The sequence below is a fragment of the Urocampus carinirostris genome, chromosome 15 (assembly GCF_059441175.1).
Source record: "Urocampus carinirostris isolate Australia breed hairy pipefish chromosome 15, RoL_Ucar_1.0, whole genome shotgun sequence".
NCBI lineage: Eukaryota > Metazoa > Chordata > Actinopteri > Syngnathiformes > Syngnathidae > Urocampus > Urocampus carinirostris.
In genome coordinates, this window is record NC_142363.1 from 36063964 (window position 1) to 36085092 (window position 21129).

The 21129-nt window shown below is 44.4% G+C and overlaps 1 protein-coding gene across 2 annotated transcripts; it reads right to left on the reverse strand.

Moving 5' to 3' along the window:
• Positions 1–316: 316 nt before the first annotated feature.
• On the reverse strand, positions 317–21121 carry l2hgdh (L-2-hydroxyglutarate dehydrogenase). 2 transcript variants are annotated; one of them, XM_088354026.1, is made up of 10 exons: positions 20896–21121; positions 17658–17770; positions 16366–16517; positions 13972–14103; positions 12861–13023; positions 12759–12793; positions 10995–11162; positions 8790–8947; positions 5253–5384; positions 317–2212 (listed from the first exon to the last, which is right to left on the reverse strand). In XM_088354026.1, the coding sequence occupies exons 1-10, from the start codon at positions 20985–20987 to the stop codon at positions 2017–2019; spliced, it is 1341 nt and encodes a 446-aa protein (XP_088210152.1). In that variant the 5' UTR covers positions 20988–21121; the 3' UTR covers positions 317–2016. The 2 variants fall into 2 exon arrangements, with proteins under 2 accessions (XP_088210152.1, XP_088210150.1); XM_088354024.1 differs by having other exon boundaries at positions 17658–17773.
• Between the last annotated feature and the right edge of the window lie 8 nt (positions 21122–21129).

The window sequence follows — 21129 nt, forward strand, 5'->3', positions numbered from 1 at the left end:
AGGGAAAAAAAATGGAAATCTTGTGAAAGAATTGTAAAAACAAATGACGTTTGTAGGCCATCGTACATGAGTCAATTCCTTCAAAAGGGAAAAATCATTTTGCATTGCCGGAAACTCCGCAAAATGTAACTTGATGTCAAGTTTTGGACATGTTTGACAATGACTCAGTTGCCACACTTGGGATTGCCGTTGCTCACTGTCGTTTCAAGCGTTGCTCACCGACTCTGTGTGAACGCTCAGACCCGTAAGGAAAATGACAGGGAACATTGGTACCGCCCCACGTCCTGGGGTGCAAAACAAAATTTAAAAGGGTGACTTTTTTTTTAAAAAAATGCATCGTCTCTTTATTATATAAAACGGTAACATTCTTGAATGCAAAATGTGCCGATTATGGCTAAAGCTTTATATGAAAAAGATAAAATTACAGTATACATTGGAAATGTCATTAAAGCATGCTTCGACATTTCCCAAATCACAAAATATTGCTTTTCCTTCATTTCAAGGGGCAGTGTGTCATTCGACCGCTGTATTATGGAAAACAAGTGCCACAATGCATAGGCAAAGTATAAACTATGGAGACTCAAAAATAGAGAAAAAGGCACGAAAAAGAAAAAAAAAAAATGCATCTTTGTCAACCTCCTTTCGAGGCTCATCTAGAGGGCGCCGACATCTCGGTGGCCATCTTGTTTTTATGGATTTTGCAAACGGGCCCAGACAAAAAAGAAGAAACAAATATCTGCTTTTTGGTCACTTCGAGTCTCCGTAGTTTGTATTCTTCCTTGTGCTTGGGAGCACTCGTTTACTGTCGTACGAAAATACAGCGGCATCTAGTGGTCAAAGAATACACAGATCCCCTTTATAGGCACTTTGTGTAATTTTGAGCTTCTTTCATTAAAAAAAACAATATTGATTTGTAGAATAAGTAACAATTCATGAACCATCATATAAATATGCATTTTTTAATACTAATAGGCAAATAAATTGGTATTTATTCCACATAAAGGGAGCAGACATCTTTGGCGGCCATCTTGACCCCTAAAATTCTTGTTTAAGGCAGAAAAAATAAGAAAAAAACATTACCTTTTGGTCACTTTGGGTTTCCATAGTTTGTATCCTTCTTTCTGCCTTTTAGGGGGAATTCCGGCTTTTTTAAGGGGAAACGGCTCTTTTGGCTGAGATCACGAAAAAGAGCTCTTTATTTTGATGTTGTTTTTCATTAATATATTATGCAAATAATGAATGATGCAAACTGTATTACACTTCTGTGATATTTATCTTTCTACTCCTTGAAACTTTGGTGCCCACAACCAAGGTTGGGTAGGATTACTTTAACTGGATTACTTTCTTACTTTCTTACTTTTTAAAGAAACTAAATATGAATAAAATGACTCAATTTTGTGCAGGCTTGGGGAGTAACGGAATCCATGGAACGGCAAAAATGATGTTGTTTGGATTGATTTTCATTTTGTTTCTGTGGCATTTGATGTTCGTTTTGTCGGAGATCAAAGAGATCAAAACCAGGAGAGAAAGCTTACCACGTGTTGTGAGTCATCATTTTATTCATATTTAGTTTCTTTTGTCTTTTATTAGCATATTTGGTATTGGAGTCATCCAAAAGTCATTGAAAGTAATCCAGTTAAAGTAACCCTACCCAACCCTGCGGAGATCAAAGAGATCAAAGCCAGGAGAGAAAGCTTACCACGTGTTGTGAGTCATCATTTTATTCATATTTAGTTTCTTTTGTCTTTTATTAGCATATTTGGTATTGGAGTAATCCAAAAGTCATTGAAAGTAATCCAGTTAAAGTAACCCTACTCAACCCTGCCCACAACATGACTACAATGAGTCCAAATGAGTCTTCGACTCCTTTTTTTTGTGTTCACTTCAAAGAGTCGGCTCATTAGGCCGTTACGTTGACAAATGACACATCGCTACTTTGAAGCACTCGTTTTTTGCAAATATGACACTTAGTCCATTTAACCCCCCCTAAATTTCCTGCTCCCTCCCCGGGTGCGATCAGAGAGCGAAGCGGCTCTCCACCTCGTCGGCGACCATTCGGGCGATGGCGAGCGAGGAAGTGGCGGCGGGCGAGGGGGCGTTTCTCACGTGCAGGACGCGGCTTCCCAATTGGCCCACGCCGCCGTCAAACACAAAGTCGTCCACTAGGTGGCCCTCACGGTCCAGCGCCTGCGCTCGAACCCCCGACGGACCCCTGCGGAACAAACACAAAATCACGTATCCTTTTTTCAAATTCAAGCACTTTTTAAGGACTTTTGAAGGTTGTTTTTCCAGCACCTTCAAAACAACGTTGATGACTAAAAAAAGTCGACATCTTGCTGCTAGCATGTCCTAAAGCAGGGGTGTCATTTGAACTCGGGGGCCACGCGATAGAACAAACATTCTGTCGGGGGCCGGACGAGTAGATTAAAGAGAAAGAAGAAGAGATAAAAAAATAAGAGAAAGAGGGAGGGAAAAGGAGAGAGGGCAGGACAAAGAAAGAAAAAGAGAGAGAGGGAGAGAGCATGAGAAACAAAGGATAAAAAGTCATGAGAGAGGGGTAAAATAAGGGAGAGGAAGAAAAAAATCCAAAGAGAAATAGAAAGACAGAGGGTGAGAAAAGAGAAAAGAAAAGCGCGATGAGTAGGAAGAAAGAGAAAAGAGAGAAAAGGAATAAAGGAAGTTAGAGCAAAAGAAGTTAAAAAGACACAGAAAGAGAAAGAGAAAAAGAGCAACAAAGGAAGCGAGAGAGAGGGAGAGAGCGTGAGAAACAAAAGAAATAAAAAGTCATGAGAGAGGGGGAAAAGAAAGGAGGAGGAAGAAAGAAATCCAAAGAGAAATAGAAAGACAGAGGGAGAGAAAAGAAAGCACGAAGGGTAGGAAGAAAAAGAAAAGAGAGAAAAGGAATAAAGGAAGTTAGAGCAAAAGAAGTTAAAAAGACACAGAGAGCGCAAGAGACAAAGAGCAACAAAGAGAGAGAAAAAGAGAGACACAGAGAGTGAAAGAGAGAGACAGAGTGGGAGAAAAGGGGTGGAAAAGAGAGCGAGAGAGAGAAAGAGAGAGAGAGAGAGAGACAAAAAAGATAAAAAGAAGTCGTGAGAGAGGGGGGAAGAAAGGGAGAGGAAGAAAGAAATCCAAAGAGAAATAGAAAGACAGAGGGAGAGAAAAGAAGCACGAAGGGTAGGAAGAAAAAGAAAAGCGAGAAAAGGAATAAAGGAAGTTAGAGCAAAAGAAGTTAAAAAGACACAGAGAGACAAAGAAACAAAGAGCAACAAAGGAAGAGAAAAAAGAGAGAAAGAGAGAGAGAGAGAGAAATACAAGTACAGCGTCTTTGTTCGAGGCAAGTTGACATATTTCAACCTGCAGCTTGTTTTTCTCTTGCGCTTCTCTGAGTGTTGTCTCGCGAGCCGGACTCAATCCCTTAGCGGGTCTGATCTGGCCCGCGGGCCGCCTGATTGACACCTGTGTCCTACAGTGAGCTGTTCCTATCTATGGGCTGCTATAAACTGACATGAGTTCTGCCATTCGGCCTCAACATTCACTTACAAACACGGAGAGGACTCTAAAGGTGTCGGGTGATAATGGACATTTTTGAGTTTTTATTGGATTGTTTTGCATTTTCAGGGATGTTTTGTGTTTTACACTTTTGTTTTTGTATATTTTCATTTCCATTTCTGTCACGATTCCTGATGTGACTCAGCTGTGCCTGCTCATTTGGTGCCAACTGCCGTGGGTTCTGATTGGCTCCCTTGTCAGTATTTGAACCCAGTCCTGTCAATCCCCCGTTTGATGGTCCGTCTGCAAACCTCAGTGTATACTAGGCAAGCCTTTTTTTGACCCCGACTCCCACCTGTCCCACTTTTGCTCCCCTCTGTCTCTGGCTACGACCTATTCTTGATCCCGACCACGTCTGCTCTCCCGTCCCGACTTACGACCCGTTTCTGACCCCGACCACGTTTTTGCTAACCTGTCCCAGCTCTCGACCTGTGTTTCCGTCCTTGACACCGCCATCGCTCGTGTTCCGATCTGTTATGATTGCCGATTCAGAGCACCTGCGACTGCTTAATTAGCGCCAACAGCCCGGACAGCTGATTGGCTGTTGAACTCCTTTTAAACCCCCGACTTCCAAGGGATCCCTGTCAGATTGTTATGCGAACCGTTGCTCGGCAAGCTCTTAAGTCAGACTCTGTTCCGTCCCCGTTTTTTCTCTGCCTGATCCTCGTTGCCGACTTGTTTCCGGACCTGACTCTGCCCGGTTCCGCCTGCCCGTTATCTGATCTGTTTTGCCCCGTGACCTGCCTGCCTCCTGTTGCCGACCTCGTTTCCGAACTCGACACCGCCCTTGCTCTCCAGTCCCGGCTAACGACTCGTAATTCCTGCCTGTCTTCGACCCTCCTATTGGGTCCTGTGTCTATTTCTGGTCTGTGACAGGATCACAATCTGAGTACGAGAGCGACTTGCCTCCAGTGCCCAGCGAACACCGGTTCGTTGGCGCAGCCCTTCCTCTTTCCTTTAATAAAACTGAGAAACATAACGCAATTGGGTCCTGTTTCCGTTCCGGTCCTGACAATTTCATGTGTTTCCACCACACAGTAAAATGACGAATGAGTTCATTATTATGATTGATAATCTCATCTCATCTCATCTCATTAGCCGTACCGCTTATCCTCATTAGGGTCGCGGGGGGGCTGGAGCCCATCCCAGCCATCTCCAGGCAGTGGGCAGGGGACACCCTGAACTGGTTGCCAACCAATCGCAGGGCACACAGGGACAGACAACTCACTCGCTCATTCGCACCTAGGGACAATTTGGACCGGCCAATCCACTTAAAATGCATGTCTTTGGAATGTGGGAGGAAACCGGAGTGCCCGGAGGAAACCCACGCAAGCACGGGGAGAACATGCAAACTCCGCGAGTTTATTATCATGATTAATAATGTATGACTAAAAAAACAGCAGTTCCAGGAGCCGATTGGGAGAGCTGACAAGGGCTGAAATTCCAGAGACCCGTCTGTCACATGACAACCCCATAATGTGGACTGGAGCCACCGCCGGCGTCATTTTTTACACACACTTTTCAATTTTCCTTCACTTAATGGTGACAGACCTCCATCAAACATGACAGAATTCAAGTATTCAGTCGGGGAACCTTAAAATCAAGGATTTCCAGCCCCCGTACAAACGCCTTGTTCTCGGGCATCGGAAACGCCTTTTTCTGGACTTCTTCGCGTTCGGGGACGACGGGAGCCTCCTTACCTGAGGACGTCTTGGCGAGCGATGTCCGGGACGTACTTCTGCAGAAGTTTGACTTGGGCGCCGATAAAAACGGCGCGGTACATCTCGCCCACGCCGTACGTCAGGTTCTTCAGCACCAGCTTCTGAAGGCCTCTGACGACAAACGAAGAAAGTCACCTTATCCATTCTATTCCTCTTTGCCGACACTTTCTTTCATGTTTTGTTCAGTTAGAACGAGTTAGTGTTGCCATGACACTCTGTATTGTTATAGCCACAGGCTGGTACGTATCCTGCGTTGTCTTTTCTTATGTTTTGCCAAAAGGGGGCTGTTATTTCCATAAATATTCAGCCTTGTCTTCCTTTCATGTTTTGTTCAGTTAGAACTAGATAGCGTTGCCAAAACAATGTGTAATAACACTCTGTATTGTTATAGCCACAGGCTGGTACGTATCCCGCGTTGTCTTTCTTTTATGTTCTGTCAAAAGGGGGCTGTTATTTCCATAAACATTCAGCCTTGTCTTCCTTTCATGTTTTGTTCAGTTAGATTCAGACAGCGTGGCCAAAGCAATGTGTAATAACACTCTCTGTAGTGTTATACCCACAGGCTGGTACGTATCCTGCATTGTCTTTCTTTTATGTTCTGTCAACAGGGGACTGTTATTTCCCTAAATATTCAACCTTGTCTTCCTTTCATATTTTGTTCAGTTAGAACGAGTTAGCGTTGCCAAAACAATGTGTAATAACACTCTCTGTATTGTTATACCCAGAGGCTTTCTTTTATGTTCTCTCAAAAGGGGACTGTTATTTCCATAAATATTCGGCCTTGTCTTCCTTTCATGTTTTGTTCAGTTAGAACTCGTTAGTCTTCCCCAAATTGTGATTTTTTTTTTTTTTTAAAGGCGATTACTTTTCTCAATAACAACTCGTCAGAATTCCCCAAATGATGTGTCTGCTTATATCCTTGTATCGGTACATAAATTGCGTCATCCTTTCATGTTTTGTTCAATTAGAACGAGTTAGTGTTGCCAGAACAATGTGTAATAACACTCTCTGTATGGTTATACCCACAGGCTGGTACGTATCCTGCATTGTCTTTCTTTTATGTTCTGTCAACAGGGGACTGTTATTTCTTGAAATATTCTGCCTTGTCTTTCTTTCATGTTTTGTTCAATTAGAACTAGTTTGTGTTGCCAAAACAATGTGTAATAACACCCTATGTATTGTTATACCCACAGGCTTTCTTTTGTGTTCTGTCAATAGGGGCTATAATTTCCCTAAATATTCAGCCTTGTCTACTTTCATGTTTTGTTCAATTAGAACTTGTTAGTCTTCCCCAGATTGTGATTTTTTTAAGGCGATTGCTTTTCGCAATTATAACTTGTCAATATTCCCCAAATTAGGTTTTACAACACACCATCTACGTAGCGAAACATATCATGAGTCGTCTTCCTTTCATGTTTTGTTCAGTTAGAACTCGTTAGCGTTGCCAAGACAATGTGTATTAACACTCTGTATTGTTATACCCACAGGCTTTCTTTTATGTTCTGTCAAAAGGGGGCTGTTATTTCCCTGAATATCCGGCCTTGTCTTCCTTTCATGTTTTGTTCAGTTAGAACTAGTAAGTCTTCCCCAAACTGTGATTTTTTTTTTTAAGGCGATTGCTTTTCTCAATAACAACTCGTCAGAATTCCTCACATGATGTGTCTGCTTATATCCACGTATCGGTACATAAATTGCGTCGACCCTTTCGTGTTTTGTTCAGTAACAACTAGTGAGTGTTTTCAGTATTATGTTAAATGGCACCTTTCTTTGTCTCACGTTCATGTTTTGTTCAGTGACATCCAGTTAGTTTCCCCCAAACTAGGTTTCACGGCACCCTGGTCCTGACTTGAGGTCATCCCCCTTCTCAAGGTTTCTGGTTTCAAGGTTTTGAGTTTTTCCTTGCCTGCGTGTCGGTTTAAGATCAGGGGATGGTCTCATGGTACAGTCCTTTGAGACATCTTGCGATAAGGGACAAAGAAAGAAACGGGATTTGACTTAAATCCTGTTTTTGAAAGCAATTTTCGAGAGTTGGCCTATTTGAGAGGACGGACAGTTATTTTGAGAGTAACACGCCTGACTGCCCATTTTGCACATCTGGTTAGCTGCTCCTCTTGCACTCTTTGCACTACTGTATAAAACTATAATTATTGAGTATATTATTAGTACTTCAATACTCCAACTCAATACTTTATTTATATCTGTACATTCAAGGAAACTGCGGGTCAGATGTATCAACATTTCGTTCTGTATACACGTGTACAAGAATGACAATAAACTAGATCTGAATCTGAATCGGAATCTTCTTCTGGGTGTTAGCCGTACGGGGGGAACGGAATTACCGTAAATTCCGGACTATAGAGCGCACCTGATTATAAGCCGCGCCCACCACATTTCGGGAGGAAAACCGATTTTGTACATACACAAGCCGCACCTGTATATAAGCCGCATGCGCCCACATTGTAAAAGCGCAATACAAACACGAAATTAACCCATACCTGATACAGTCCAAAAACCACAGCCGGCAAAATGAACGGGAAATGATACCGGTACTTAAGATTTAATGCAGACCTGCAGAGTCTGGGTGCCCGTTGAAAGTAATCCAAGGAAAAATGTGTATATTTCCAAAGGTACGGGTGGGAAAAATATATATCCACTATTGTCGGCCGTGTCCACAAACACGTCTCACCTTTACTCCACTTCCCGTCAGCCCGCGTTTGCCCCGCCCCTTCTTTCTCATTTGCTCGTACAAAACATATTAGAATAAGTCTCTAAATAAATACATGACAAAAATATACAGTTGTAAATACATATTATACATGGTTACACATATTTACAAAGAAAGACGGTACACCGAGAGAGTTTTCAAAGCGCTAATAATAATATTATAACTTTCATCCCAAACCGTGCCTGTGAAGGGAAGCAAAACGCTACTAGCAACACGCTCGCAACTCAGTAAACGGCTCTGTTAAATAAAACATACCGTACTTGTAAAAATCACGGTAAACTGTCCTCATCTTCCTTCTTATAACTGACGTCATCAAAGTCGTCTTCCTTCAGTATGGGAAAGAGACTATGTCATAGAGACGTCGTCCCACGCTCTCTTATTCCAAAACACGCTAGCATCACGCTTGCAAAGTAAAGTTTACGTGCGGTAGCCCTGTTTCTTTCTATATCGGACTGCTCGATTGCGTTTAGCTTGAAAGTTGCGTCATGCGCCTTTCTTTTTGCAATTTGCATGATGAGGATATGTCCACGCTAATTTCATTTGTGCACAAGCTAAGAGGTTGCAGTCTTCCTCTGCGCATCTATTCCACCGGTCTAAATCTTACCTTTTGTACTCGAGCGCCGCTGGCGGCCGTTAGAAAAATAACATCAATCGGCCGCATCGCTGAATAAGCCGCAGGGTTGAACGTTCGGGGAAAAAAGTAGCGGAATTTAGGGTACTTTTGAAACGAAGTCGCTCGTCGCTGCTTAGGACTGCCGCTCGTCTTATTGTCACGGAAGCGACTCGGGTACCTGAAGGAGAGGGCGTCGGCCAGGTCCCCGACGTTGAAGTCGTACATCTTGTATCCTTCCCGCTTGAAAGCCAGGACGGCGTTAGGACCCAACCAGATGCTCCCGTCCATGCGCGGCGTGAAGTGCACCCCCAAAAAGGGAAAGCGGGGATCCGGCACCTGCCACAAAGAGAAGACCGATACCTTTGCTGGTTTTTGGCACTCGACACTTCTGAATATGCGTGAAGGTAGAGCAGGACCCAAAGATCCATAAGAGCAAAATATTTGAAGAGGAATGTCAGCAAAAAAAAAAACTAAAAATCAAAATGAAGTCGCCATCTTTGTGTTAATGTGAGCTGTTCCTATCTATGGGCTGCTGTAAACTGACATGAATTCTGACATTCTGCTTGAACATTTGGCTAAGTCACACTTGTAGACGAACACAGAAAAGGTTTTAGAGATGTTGGGTGATAATGGAGTTCGATACCAAACACAAAAAAAGAAATTGGAGCTAAATTTGCATTCTTTTGAATGTTACTGCTGATTCATGTTCCCTGTCATTTTCCTTACGGGTCTGAGCGTTCATACAAAGTCGGTGAGCAACGCTTGAAACGACAGTGAGCAACGGCAATCCCAAGTGTGGCAACTAAATCATGATCAAAACTTGACATCACGTTACATTTTGCGGAGTTTCCGGCAATGCAAAATCATTTTTCACTTTTGAATGAATTGACTCATGTACGATGGCCTACAAACGTCATTTGTTTTTACAATTCTTTCAGAAGATATCCATTTTTTTTTTTCCTGATATATTTTATCGCATAATATTCACATTTTTAGGGGCTTATTTCGTCGGTTGCAAGATAAGAACTGTACTTCATCACATTTTTGAGTGGAAGTAGAATGTTGGCAACAAGATTCACTTGATATCATTGGAAATGATTTGAATGCAACAAACTTTTTCTTCTTTTTTCAGTGTTTTTTTCTACTTTTTTAAAAAATTCCTTAAAAAAAAATCGCATTGTGATTATTTTTTGCGAGCTGTTACTTTTTTCTTTTTGTTCTCTATTTACTTTTTCCCTACATTTCTTTTTCTTTTTTTTCTGGCTTTTTTTCTAAATTTTTCCTACTACTTTTTCATTTTGGTATTTTTTTTCTTTTTTGTTCTATTCCCCCCTTCCTTTAAGTCATTTTGTGCATAATTTTACATTATATTTGGTCATGTTGGGATGAAAGAAGCAAAAACAACCCGAAGAGCCGTTTAGGACCTGAAAGAGCCGGTTCCTTTTAGTGAGCCAAGCCGAAGAAGCCGGTTCTCGAAAACCTCTACTTACTTTACTCAACTTCGTTCTCCTTCGACTCGACTTCAAACTACCGCATTTAGGACACAACGTCAGGGGAACCCGTGTATTTTTACCTTCATGCACTGTAACTTTGACTTCATTCGCTTCTTAATTAGCAATTTCGAGCCCTGATTTTTGTGAGCTGGCTCGATTTTATTGTGCGCTGAGAATGTGCAGGCAGTGCGCGATTGCGCACGCGCGCCACTTAGAGGGAACACTGCTGCTGATCTTTTGTTTTTGTTTGACTTATCTTAGATTATATTTTTTGCGTGTTTTTCAGAGGATCTGTGTCTAAATAGAATTGTGAATAGTTCATTTTTTTATCTTTATTTTGTATTTATTGCACTCGAAAGTTCCTATTTTTGTTGTTTTGCATTTTCAGAGATTTTGTGTCGTTTTGTATTTTACAATTTGTTTTTGTAGATCTGTGAATATTTTAATTTATATCTCATGTTTTATTATTATCATTGATAACATTAAAAAAATTGAGGAGCCATTTAGGAGCCAAAAAGGCCGGCTCTTCTCAGTGAGCAGAGCCTTAAGAGCCGGCTTTCTAAGTAGAGCTGATCCCCTGGATGTGACCACCAGAGCAGCCTTTTTCTTTTTAACTTTTCTTCATTAAATGTGTTTTTTTATGGAGTCTGAGTGACAAAAAACATGGCAACGATATCTAGCATTTTCAAAGAAAATGCACTCATTTTTCTAACACAAGATGAAAGCATTTTTAAGGATTTTGGGCACCCGTACAAACACAAACAATTCCCAGAACAGGAAGACCACACTTGGACCTAATGTTTCCTTTTTGTGAGCACGAAGCAAAAAGTTTTAGAATTCGACTCCCGTGAAGAACAAGTGTGCCGTGGCGTGCGGAGTTTGCATCTTACGGGATAAATGTTTCCCCGGACCAGGTAGCTCTTCTGGGGTTTGAGGACCAGGTAGTCGCCCCGGAAGGGGACGATGCGAGGTTCTCGGCTGCAGCCGGAGATCTGCGCCAGACGGTCCGAGTAGAGACCCCCGCAGGTCAACACGTAGCGGCAGCGCAACTCCCGGCCCTGTAGGGGGCGCCAGTGTCCGTCAATAGGGCTGCCACCAACCATTCTTTTAACAATTTGTGAATGGCTCCAGCATGCTTTCCGTGAATCCCGCATTGACAAATCACATTTCTAATGTTTTCCTCTCGATTCGAATCGAGAAGTTTTGGACGGATCGGAAAATAGTGCGCTAAACAACGCAATATTTTACAATATAAAATCATACAAAATACAAGTTTTTGTCAAATAACTTAATACACCTGCAAATGTGTAAAACACTCTTTTTCTACCACCTTATCAATTTTACGTTTCATGTGCAGCCCCTTCTCAAGGTTTCTTCGTTTTCCTCATGTTGAGGTTTTTGAGTTTCCCTTGCCCTCATGTTGATTATAGATCAGGTGATGCTGTCATAATCTGTGGTCTGTGCAGCCCTTTGAGACTCTTTGTGATTAAGGGCATCACAAATAAATATAACCTGACTTGAAGTTTTTGAGTTTCCCTTGCCCTCATGTAGGTTCTAGATCAGGGGGTGGTGTCTTAGTAGTCTGTGGTCTGTGTAGCCCTTTGAGACTGTCCCTTCTTAAGGTTTCTACATTTTCCTCATGTTGAGGTTTTTGAGTTTTCCTTGCCCTCATGTCGGTTATAGATCAGGGGATGCTGTCATAATCTGTGGTCTGTGCAGCCCTTTGAGACTCCTTGTGATTAAGGGCATCACAAATAAATATAACCCGACTTAAAGTTTTTGAGTTTCCCTTGCCCTCATGTAGGTTCTAGATCAGGGGGTGGTGTCTTAGTAGTCTGTGGTCTGTGTAGCCCTTTGAGACTGTCCCTTCTCAAGGTTTCGTCATTTTCCTCATGTGAAGGTTTTTGAGTTTTTCCTTGCCCTCATGTAGGTTCTAGATGAGGGGATGGGGTCATAATAGTCGGCGGTTTGCAATAATCTGTGGTCTGTGCAGCCCTTTGAGACTCTTTGTGATTAAGGGCGTCACTAATAATCCTGACTTGACTTGAGGTTTTTGAGTTTTCCCTTGCCCTCATATAGGTTCTAGTTCAGGGGATGGTGTCTTAGTAGTCTGTGGTTTGAATTATCTGTGGTCTGTGCAGCCCTTTAAGACTCCTTGTGATTAAGGGGGTTACAAATAAATACTAGACAATTCCCGCGGCAATTGTAAGAGTTGTGATTGATCTGGAAGATGATCCCAGGATGTATCTATAACCCCGGTTGTTAGCATTATGAGTTAGCATAAAGTTTTTAACTCAGAGAGATGTTTCTGTCATTTTTTACTTGGTTCTGTGGGGGGACCCATTTTTAGGTGTAGCAACATCTGCCCAAAAATACTAAAAATAGAAACCTACTTTTGCAAATGCTGTTAACAAATGTTTTTGGGTTCATATTGTTTAGAGTTAAACATGCCATCGCGATTTCTTTCGACTCGATTTATTTCTTGATGTTTTTCTCTCGGTTTCTGCAAGCTACTTTTATGAAAAGTGTCTCAAGACGCCCCCTGGCTGGCAAAAGCGGTACCACGAACCCTTCCGACGCACTCATGACGCTTAACGACACGCCGCTTCGACGAACCGATGAGTTGGTGCGGCCCTAGGCGGGAAGCCTCTCACCTCCTTGTCTCTGATGGCGACGGGATACTCGAGTCCTGCGGAAACAGGAGCACTCGGTGATGAGGGCGTGGCGGAAGGGGCGGAGTCATCTCTTCTTCTTACCTTGATCGGTGCCCGCCGGGCTCTCGGGGGCAACCGAGATGTCGTCCACGTGGTATTGGGTGAGAATTTTTCCGCCGGCTTCCTGGAAGTCTTTGCCGTACTGCAGCGCCACCTGCCGCCAGTCCACGATGCCCGTGTTGGGCGAGTCCAACGCCATGATGCCCTGATGGCATATGATATACACCGGAATATATACAGGGTTGGGTAGGGTTACTTTAACTGGATTACTTTCAATGACTTTTGGATGACTCCAATAGCAAATATGCTCATAAAAGACAAAAGAAACGAAATAGGAATCAAAGTACTACATTTGGTGCAGGCTTGGGGAGTAACGGAATACATGGAACGGCAAAAATGATGTTGGCAAGCCGTTTAGATTGATTTTCATTTTGTTTCTGTCGCACAGAGAGAGCTAACTGTGGTCATTGTGCTTGCTGTTTACGTTCCACCGGATGCTAACGTTAGCATAGCGCTGAATCTCCTGCCCGCTGCTATCAATAAATAGCAGCTTGCACACCCCGACGGAGTTTTTATCGTCGACTGTTTAAAGACTGTACTTCCCAAATCCATTCAACACGCGGACTGAGCAATTAGGGAAAAACACTGGACCGTGTGTACATTAAGATCAAACATCTAGTTGGATCCGCCCATCTCTGTCTGTCCCTCACCCCCTCATACACCCCCCCAAAGCCTATACAACAAAGACAGTTAAAACATCTTCTTTGTTCCTTTATCTCTTTGTTTTCCTTATCCTCACTGTAAAATGTGGAACTGGAGTCGTCCAATTTCGTTGTCACAATATATCCCGTGTTGTGACAATGACAATAAAGGTATATTCTATCTATTCTATTCGATCTATCATTTTACGTTAGTTTTGCCGGGGATCAGAGAGATCAAAGCCAGGAGAGAAAGCTTACCACGTGTTGTGAGTCATCATTTGATTCCTATTTAGTTTCTTTTGTCTTTTATTAGCATATTTGGTATTGGAGTCATCCAAAAGTCATTGAAAGTAATCCAGTTAAAGTAACCCTACCCAACCCTGTACACACACATATATATATATATATATATATATATATATAAAATCGTTCAGATGGGGGAGGGTCCCTACCTTGCAATACGGCTCTCGCTCTCGAATCCCTTGCGCGTCCAGCAGGCTGAGGCCCGGCACTTCATTTTGAAGACCTCGCTCGTACAAGGCTTTGAGACGGGGGACCTCCTCCTGATCCACCGCCACGATCAGCTGCCGGCCAATAGGGGCGTCATACAGAGTCACGTGACGTCACGCCACTCGACATCAACTCACGCCAAGTCATTTTAGACTGCGTCACGCCACGTGGCGCCTCGTGACGTCACGTGACGTCACATCACACCTCGTGACGTCACGTGACGTCACGCCAAGTCATTTGAGACTGCGTCACGCAGCGCCACGTGACGTCACATCACGCCAAGTCACGTTACGCTACGCGGCGAGACGTCACATGACGTCACGGCCAAGTCATTTCAGACTGCATCACGCCATGTGGCGCCTCGTGACGTCACATGACGTCACGCCAAGTCATTTTAGACTGCATGGCGTGGCGCCTTGTGACGTCACATGACGTCACACCACACGACGCTGTGTCACACCTCATGACGTCACCTCACGCCAATGTGGCGAGCCGTCACGTGACGTCACGCCAAGTCATTTTAGACTGCATTGCGCCACGTGGCGCCTCGTGACGTCACATCACACTACATGACGTCACATCACGCCAAGTCACGTCACGCAGCGAGCCAGAACATGTCACGCCAAGTATTTTCAGACTTCATCACGCCACGTGGCGCTTCGTGACGTCACGTGATGCCATGCCACACGACGCCACATCACACCTTATGACGTCACCTCATGCCAATGCGAGACGTCACATGACGTGACACCAAGTCATTTTAAACTGCATCAAGCCACGTCACGCGTTGTGACGTCACGTGACGCCACGCCACACACATCATGACGTCACGTCACGACAAGTCACGTCACGCCAATGTGGCGAGCCGTCACGTGACGTCACGCCAAGTCATTTGAGACTGCGTCATGCCACGTGGCGCCTCGTGACGTCACGTGACGTCACATCACGCCAAGTCACGTTACGCCACGCGGCGAGACGTCACATGACGTCACGGCCAAGTCATTTCAGACTGCATCACGCCATGTGGCGCCTCGTGACGTCACATGACGTCACGCCAAGTCATTTTAGACTGCATGGCGTGGCGCCTTGTGACGTCACATGACGTCACACCACACGACGCTGTGTCACACCTCATGACGTCACCTCACGCCAATGTGGCGAGCCGTCACGTGACGTCACGCCAAGTCATTTTAGACTGCATTGCGCCACGTGGCGCCTCGTGACGTCACATCACACTACATGACGTCACATCACGCCAAGTCACGTCACGCAGCGAGCCAGAACATGTCACGCCAAGTATTTTCAGACTTCATCACGCCACGTGGCGCTTCGTGACGTCACGTGATGCCATGCCACACGACGCCACATCACACCTTATGACGTCACCTCATGCCAATGCGAGACGTCACATGACGTGACACCAAGTCATTTTAAACTGCATCAAGCCACGTCACGCGTTGTGACGTCACGTGACGCCACGCCACACACATCATGACGTCACGTCACGACAAGTCACGTCACGCCAATGTGGCGAGCCGTCACGTGACGTCACGCCAAGTCATTTGAGACTGCGTCATGCCACGTGGCGCCTCGTGACGTCACGTGACGTCACATCACGCCAAGTCACGTTACGCCACGCGGCGAGACGTCACATGACGTCACGGCCAAGTCATTTCAGACTGCATCACGCCATGTGGCGCCTCGTGACGTCACATGACGTCACGCCAAGTCATTTTAGACTGCATGGCGTGGCGCCTTGTGACGTCACATGACGTCACACCACACGACGCTGTGTCACACCTCATGACGTCACCTCACGCCAATGTGGCGAGCCGTAACGTGACGTCACGCCAAGTCATTTTAGACTGCATGGCGTGGCGCCTTGTGACGTCACATGACGTCACACCACACGACGCTGTGTCACACCTCATGACGTCACCTCACGCCAATGTGGCGAGCCGTAACGTGACGTCACGCCAAGTCATTTTAGACTGCATTGCGCCACGTGGCGCCTCGTGACGTCACGTGGCGCCACGCCACATCACACCTTATGACGTCACCTCATGCCAATGCGAGACGTCACATGACGTGACACCAAGTCATTTTAAACTGCATCAAGCCACGTCACGCGTTGTGACGTCACGTGACGCCACGCCACACACATCATGACGTCACGTCACGACAAGTCACGCCATGTGGCGAGCTGTCACATGACGTCACGCCATACGACGTCGTACCAATCCAATTCACGCCGCATCGGAGCACAAGAATCGACAGCACTTGTTGTCACGCCGCGTCTCGCCACACGAGGGCGTCCTTGCCGCGTGGCCCCTTACCTTTCCACACTTTTTGTAGGGCAGGCCTTTCTCCTGGCAGTAGTTGTAGGAGAGCTTGGCCCCTTGGACGCAGAGTCGCGCTTTGAGCGATCCCGGCGTGTAGTAGATGCCGCTGTGGATGACGCCGCTGTTGTGGCCGCTCTGGTGAGACGCTCCAAACCGAGCAAGGACAAACAAGGTCATCGCAAAGGACAAAACACATGCGCTCCCAAACAAAAGTACGGGTCGCATACCTGTCAAGCTGTATGTTTTTTCGTACAAAGTACGTTTATGATGCGTTTTAAGACGTGTACAAGGATATTTGTACGGCAAATTTGTCAATGATGCGTACCATCCGGTATACACCGACGATCACCAGACGGCAAATCGATCGGGTCAAACGAGTTGGCCGCAGTAGCCTCTTTCTCGGTATTGTTTTTTTCGTTGCAAACGAAGCGAGCGGTTTGATGCTACTCTGCGCATGACTCCTGGGGATTTCCCATCATGCATCATTCCGATCACATGTGAACAAAGCGAAAGCAGAGCAGTAGGTCTACATGACAACATAGTTTTGAATTCTCTTTGGATACAATCATCGAGTCGCAATGGCCGAACTTGAATCAAAACACCGTAAGTCATTCTGATCTAAAAACAGTACATTTGAAATACACGTGGTCTTAAAAAACATCAGATTTCATGTGGTCGTAGAGTAGTGAAAGGAAGTCCGTCTCTTTTTAGAGAAGCGGCTTTTTCGGCTCAACTCTTTCAAGAGAGCCGGCTCTCCAACGGCTCACTTGCTTTGATGCATTATAATACGAATGATGATGTTGTATAAAGTTAAGAAAAAAGGAAGTATAAAAGGAGAAAATGACAAAAAAACAGGTTTGTGGTTATCCCTTGAATCTGTATATTACCAACAATAATTTAATACAGAAAATGAATTCATAATTTGAATAAGAAAATGTATTATTCTACTTCATTCTATTTGCATGTATTTTTTCCTTCTACAGTGAACGTCCAAGCAACTTTATTTTTGAACTTTTTTCATAATAAATTCATGTCGAGCAACTCAGTATCTCACAACAAGATGTTAATGTTAATATATATGATCTAAGGAAACACATGTACAATATAACACGTTAAACGACATAAATAAACACGTCTGAGAAAAAAAATATGGTGTAAGATTATTTTGTATTTTGTAAGGGAAAATACGACATTTTGTAAGGGCATGGAGCCCTGGAGCGCGACAGGTATGCGATTTGAAGAGGATTGTCACAGGACGTTGGAAGGAAAGGACAGAAATGTCTCACAGAGCTCCTTCTCCTTCTCCAGCAGGGTGAAGGTGAGGCCGGGGTGGCGCAAGATGAGTTCCCGGGCGCTGGCCAGGCCCACGATGCCCGCGCCCACCACCGCCACGTCGCAGCTGCTAAAAAAAAACAAACAAAAACACAGAGGGTCAATAGGGGGTCCTCCAGGGGGGTTAGGGGGCCTCCCCTTGTTGACACGACGGTTCGACGGCCGCCCGTCCCGAACGTGACCTTTGAAACGCACGATTTCACTTTTTTCACTTGCCGTTTCCCTTTGTGACTTAAAATATCTGGCCCAACCCGAACCCGCAGGTATTAAAGCCCGACAAATGAACTCGATTCGATCGACCGAGCCCGAAGGAAACCCAAATTGGCATATTTTAGTCGAGAGAGCGAGGCAGAGGAGGAAGAAAGTGTGATTTCGGCACGCACAGGCCCCACAGAGAAAAGGAAATGCAAAACACAGTACGAGTCGATAATTTAAAAAAAAAAAGAGTGAAAGAGAAGCCCAACCAAACCCGAACTAATGATTGACATTTTAGGCCCGACCAAGTTTGGTCTTGGGCCTAAGATCTTACCTCTAGACTGGCCCATCACTTATTCATGAATACGTGTTCAAAATATCACAAATTTCGATGGTAGCAAAGCGATGCTTCTCAATGATTTTCGCTCCTGACCCCCCAAGGACGAAGAAAACCTCTCAACTGACCATGTCGAACCATTGATTGATATATCCGTAAATAATAATGCACTCAAATTGATCCCAAATTTGAACTCAAGAACATGGCTGACTCCCTGTTGGTGTGTGCGTGTGTGTGAATGGGTAAGTGTGAAGCACATGGTAAAGTGCTTTGGGAGGTCTTCATTGACTTGAAAAGTGCTATAGAAATGCAGACCATTTAGCATCTTGATTATCCTCAAAACGTTTGGAGGCTGACTCCCTATTGGTGTGTGTGTGTGTGAATGGGTAAGTGTAAAGCCCATTGCAAAGCGCTTTGGGAGGTATTCATTGACTTGAAAAGCGCTATAGAAATGCAGACCATTTACCATTTAGCATCTTGATTATCCTCAAAACGTTTGGAGGCTGACTCCCTATTGGTGTGTGTGTGTGTGTGTGAATGGGTAAGTGTGAAGCACATTGTAAAGCACGTTGGGAGGTCTTCATTGACTTGAAAAGCGCTATAGAAATGCAAACTATTTACCATTTAGCATCTTGATTATCCTCAAAACGTTTGGAGGCCGACTCCCTATTGGTGTGTGTGTGTGTGTGTGTGAATGGGTAAGTGTGAAGCACATTGTAAAGCGCGTTGGGAGGTCTTCATTGACTTGAAAAGCGCTATATAAATGCAGACCATTTACCATTTGCCTTTTAGCATCTTGATTATCCTCAAAACGTTTGGAGGCTGACTCCCTATTGGTGTGTGAGTGTGTGTGTGAATGGGTAAGTGTGAAGCACATTGTAAAGCGCTTTGGGAGGTCTTCATTGACTTGAAAAGCGCTATAGAAATGCAGACCATTTACCATTTTAATCCCTCCCCCTTTTTAGTGGGTGGTGGCTAGAGTCAAGTACATTCACCAAACATTCATTCCACTTTGCTCTTCCCAACCTGACACTGAATGTTAAGCACAGCAGATGAAATGAATGCATCAAATATGATTCATGTTTTGCCAAGGGCGTAGGTTGGATCCTGGATGAGTGGCACGCCCCCACTTTTTGAGAAACCCTGTCATGAAAACAGTGACGATCTTGAACAGAAGCATAGCTTGTGCATTTGAAAAAAAAAAAAACATTCTTGCGCTTATATCCCGAAATGAAAAGATTCCCTGTCCAGAAATAGTAACTCTTATCTCGTGACTCCAGGGAAAACTAAATGAAGAAAACTCGCAGCATTGTTTCGATCGTTGACGGATAAAAAGAAGAGTGAGGGAGCAAACACCCGCCATAAGCAGAGGTGCGCCCAGTACAATGAGTTACCTTTATTTTGCCAATAACAGACAAACCCAGGACAGTTTCTTCCCGAGGGCCATCACCATCCTAAACAAGCACACTAAAGTGAAAAAAATAGATATATCTAGCCTATATCCATCATCTGCACCGCGCCTTTCCTCAATAGGGTCACAGAGGGCGCTATCATCAGGCAGCGGGCAGGGGCCACCCTCAACTGCTTGCCAGCCAATCAGAGGGGCCACAGAGACATACAACCATTCACAATTCACCTGACACGCATGTGTTTTAGAGGAAACCCGAGTGGAAAACCACGCAAGCGCGGGGAGAACATGCAAACTCCGCACAGGATGGCCGGTCGCTGGATTTGATCCCATGACCTCAGAGCTGTGCCGCGGACGCGCCAACCACTCATCCACCGTGCTCCTCAGTTCTCCTATTTATACATAAATGAGTATTTATGTATTGTTGTGTCTTTTTTTCATGAATGCTCGGTTACGTCTAGCACCTTATATCTTGAAATAAAACACACATTAAGAGACATTCGTTTCAGCCCATGAGGAGACGTAATCAGTTCAGGACCCGATTCTCATCCAACCATCACCTCAGCACCGCCTTTATTCTATTACGAAGAATTTATTCACAGAGTGGTTAACATATGAAAGGGACACCGTCGTCAAACAGACCGGAGTAACACAAATGCGGCGGTTCTCCTCTGTCAAATACATGATCAGGTCGAGTGAGACTCTTTGAACCGGACCCTCAAATGACCCCATGAGAAAATAATGAACCTTAATGAGGACGGACTTCTTAGAGAGGATTTCTTCTTCTGAGGGGGGACGTGTCAAAAAACATTGGCGACGTTATTTCTGACAAGACGATTCCAGTTCGAATCATAAAGTGCAAAAAAAAAAGAAAGAGTCTGTTCGGCGTCAATGGGAAAGTGAATCATATTGATGATTGGAATGTCTTATGGATTCCGAGGCTTTCCACCCTCCCTTTCGCGAATAACGGGGTTTGACTGAAATGCTGTTACATAATCGCCCTGCCCAAGTTTTCTCACTGCACGCAAACAAGTCCGCCACGAGTCATTCTTTGATAGAATTTTCACGACAATCACACAAAATAGAAATAAGAAGAATTCAGTCCATTTTGATTGCTACAAAACGTAAAAGTTGCCTAAAAACAGGGAAATGAAGCGTGCACTTTTCGTAAACGCAGAAGATCAGCGGAAACGCGCACCCATTTCTCACGTTTTTTTTTTTAATTTTTGTTTTTATTGTTTTGTTTTCTTACCTGTGCAAATGTCTTGTGCAGGTGTCGTGAAGCAAATTGAAGCTAGCCGCCTCCAAAGAGAGGCATGCTTTTTTCCGCAAGATCCCAAACATGACACACTTGTTGTTTGTTGCACGAAAACCCTTAATATTCGGCGTCTTTTCTGGAGATTTTCGTTTTCTGTAACTCGTTTTATTTTTCCTTCTCGGGTCAACGACGTCCCCGACTTTTAGTCCGAAACCCCAAACCCGCCTC